This window comes from Phalaenopsis equestris, unplaced genomic scaffold (genome assembly GCF_001263595.1).
Source record: "Phalaenopsis equestris unplaced genomic scaffold, ASM126359v1 Scaffold227876, whole genome shotgun sequence".
Lineage (NCBI taxonomy): Eukaryota > Viridiplantae > Streptophyta > Magnoliopsida > Asparagales > Orchidaceae > Phalaenopsis > Phalaenopsis equestris.
Window position 1 is genome coordinate 1 of NW_018245861.1, and position 2,898 is coordinate 2,898.

At 33.8% G+C, this 2,898-nt stretch overlaps 1 protein-coding gene across 1 annotated transcript; it reads right to left on the reverse strand.

The window, feature by feature from the left end:
- Nucleotides 1-1,798: 1,798 nt before the first annotated feature.
- LOC110037954 (BI1-like protein) lies at nucleotides 1,799-2,764 on the reverse strand (the record flags this gene model as incomplete). The annotated part of the gene is made up of 2 exons (XM_020742702.1): nucleotides 2,378-2,764; nucleotides 1,799-1,912 (listed from the first exon to the last, which is right to left on the reverse strand). Coding segments are annotated over exons 1-2 (379 nt in total), but the record flags the coding sequence as incomplete, so codon positions are not given.
- Between the last annotated feature and the right edge of the window lie 134 nt (nucleotides 2,765-2,898).

Consider the following 2,898-nt stretch of genomic DNA (forward strand, 5'->3'; position numbering starts at 1 on the left):
AATTCTCCTCCTCAAAAGAATCGGAGTTGAAAATACTTGGTCTCCACCTAGCAAGTCTAATCATCCTCCGAACAGGAACCGAAGTTGGCATAACAGTACTACCTAACATGTTTGAACCTCTTGCAGACAAAGATTGTCTTTAAAAAAACTACGTAGATATTGAATTTTAATCTTACTCAATAAATAGGGATATCTTATCTAATATCTACATGAAAGTACCAAACATTTATTATGAAAAATTTAACTAAAAATAATATTTTCAATATTACTATATTCTCTTAAGTGTGTAATGAGTTTAACTCGCAAGTTTGATCCTCTAAATATAAGCATGAGATGCCAAATTTTGCATTGTAACAAATGTTTGAATAAAATTAACACTACAAACCCGTTCCTTTATGATGTAAAGTTTAAGCAGTCAAATAAAATTTCCGGAGATAGTCGTGTTGGAAGTCAATCTCAACCAGAAAAATTCTTTATTACTAAAATGCATTAATTTCATATACTAATCACTTTCAACTAAGATCAAAATAAACTATAAAATATTTCAGGAATATTATAAAATTCAATATGCTTAAATGGAATAAAAAATTCTTTATTACTAAAATGTATTAATTTCATATACAAATCACTTTCAACTAAGATCAAAATAAACAATAAAATATTTAGGAATATTATAAAATTCAATATGCTTAAATGGAATCCTGTAACCTAAAGCTAATGAGCAAATAACATGCACCTTTTAGACTAATTTATCAATGGCGATAAATATAAAATTAATCCCAGCTAACAAAAAACAAATATCATATCAAATATGTTACAACATCAATCCAGTATAGGCATAACCTATGTCCTAACTCCGCATAAATTAGCTAATTAACTCTGCAAAAAAAAAAAAAAAAAATTAATTGCAACTTGAAACATCCCAGAAGTCTCCATTACAGGCATAACCTATGTCCTAACTCAGCGTGAATTAACCAATCAACTCCATACAAAAAAAAAATTATGACTTGATCCCTCTGACTGAGCGGTTTAGCCAGAAGTTTCCACTATATTATGTTTACAATTATAGCATGCATATTCCTCAATGGTATTCTATCTCTTTGGGTTGTAAATCCTAGTATATTTGATATGGCACAAAGTCTATTGTTAGCTAAAGTCGACTTAAATTTATAATTTAGACAAACAACCACGCCGAGTCAACTGTCTCTTTAGACAAAATAATTTATGACTACCAACAAAAATCCTTCTGTCAAGTTGAGTGAAATAAGTCTTTTTGCCAAGTAGATCAATGTTAATAAAAAACAAGAACAATAAAATTATGTGATCTTAATCGGATTTATCACCATTCCCCCCACCATCTGTTCTTAGGTCATGACGGTAATGTCTACAACTTTAAATCCTAAATTTATTAATATTGCATGTTGAGTAATCAGCGTTGTAATGACTAGTCTTAATTGAAAATCTTCTCCCATTATCAAGAGGGATAATTAGCAATAAGAGTTTGTGCATACCGAAAATTTCAAACCTCAAATCCTAAATTCCTTGTAAAATAAGGGTGAAATCTTTGAGTAGTATCTTATCTAGTTCAGCATTTGCTTTCTAAAGATTGGACCCGAAACCTAAATGTAAAATTCTCTCATCATCATTATAAGGAAGATCAGGGCCTGAATATTTTAAGCCCACATTCAATAATGCTCTTTATCAATCAAATTAAACTTTTGAATTGATTAGTTTCCATTTATTAATACATCAAACACCTTAGATTCTACTGCTCTAAGAGAAAATTTGAGGAGCTTACCACTTGTAAAGGCACAAGTTAATCCCACGGCAAAGCTGATGCATACAGTGAACAGACCCAGTAAAATAAGGTTTATTGGATGGCGCTGGTAGTAGTTGTACAGAGGGCACATCACTGAAAATTTAACAAAACAAAAGGTTATCTTAAATCCTCAATCCAATAAAAAGAACTGAATTTTATATGGCAATTAAACATTAAAATGAAAATGAAAGTTTAAAAACAGAAACAAAACTTGAATTCCCTATCAAAAAGATCCAGCAGACAGTCGGAAGATCCCTAACAGACCCATAACAGATGAAAAACATAAAAAAAGAATCACTTTTAAGGGCTCTCATATAGTAAAATTTATGACCTCAAAAGAATGTTATAGTCTATAACCAGAAGATAACAAAGCCTAGTAAATTCCAACAAATCAACGAAGGGAAAACATTTAAAAGCGCCGGAAAACCGCGGCGAAGTTAATCGACCAAGAATGTGATCAGCGAAAATAAATATCAGAATCCAAATAACCAAAAAAACGGCTGAAAAACAAAAATAATAATAAGTTTCACAACCAGAAAGGGATGTAGAAGGACATACAAATGAAAGGCGAAATTATCAGTAAAATGTACAGGCCGACTCCAGCGCTTGAAGCGACAAAGAAATGGGAGATGGGCTTGACGGAAACAACGAGGGCCGATACTGCGATGGTGAGAAGCAACTGGATGGAAACGATAGTGTAGATTTTTCGCACAAACGCCCACCGCAGTTCCGGCCTCTCCAGCATCATTGGGTAAAGCGGCCTTGTTACGTTGCCCTCCTCAACATCGCCGCGCTGCCAGTACGGGGGCTTCATCCAACTCATCTTCCTCCTCTGGTTTTGATCGAAGAGAGGCTAGGTTTAGCGCAAGGGTTTGGATTTCAGATGTGAGGAACGGAACGCGAAGGAAGAAAATAAGCCCAGGGGGGGTGGTTCTCTGGTTTTCTCTCGAGGATTCATGATTTTACCAAAGAAATCGTGTTTAGTTCGACACGATATACACGTGTGTGTCACTACACGAAAAATATTACCCGAGGATGTGATAAATGCAGATTACAGTGTGGATCAGAAGAATATTATG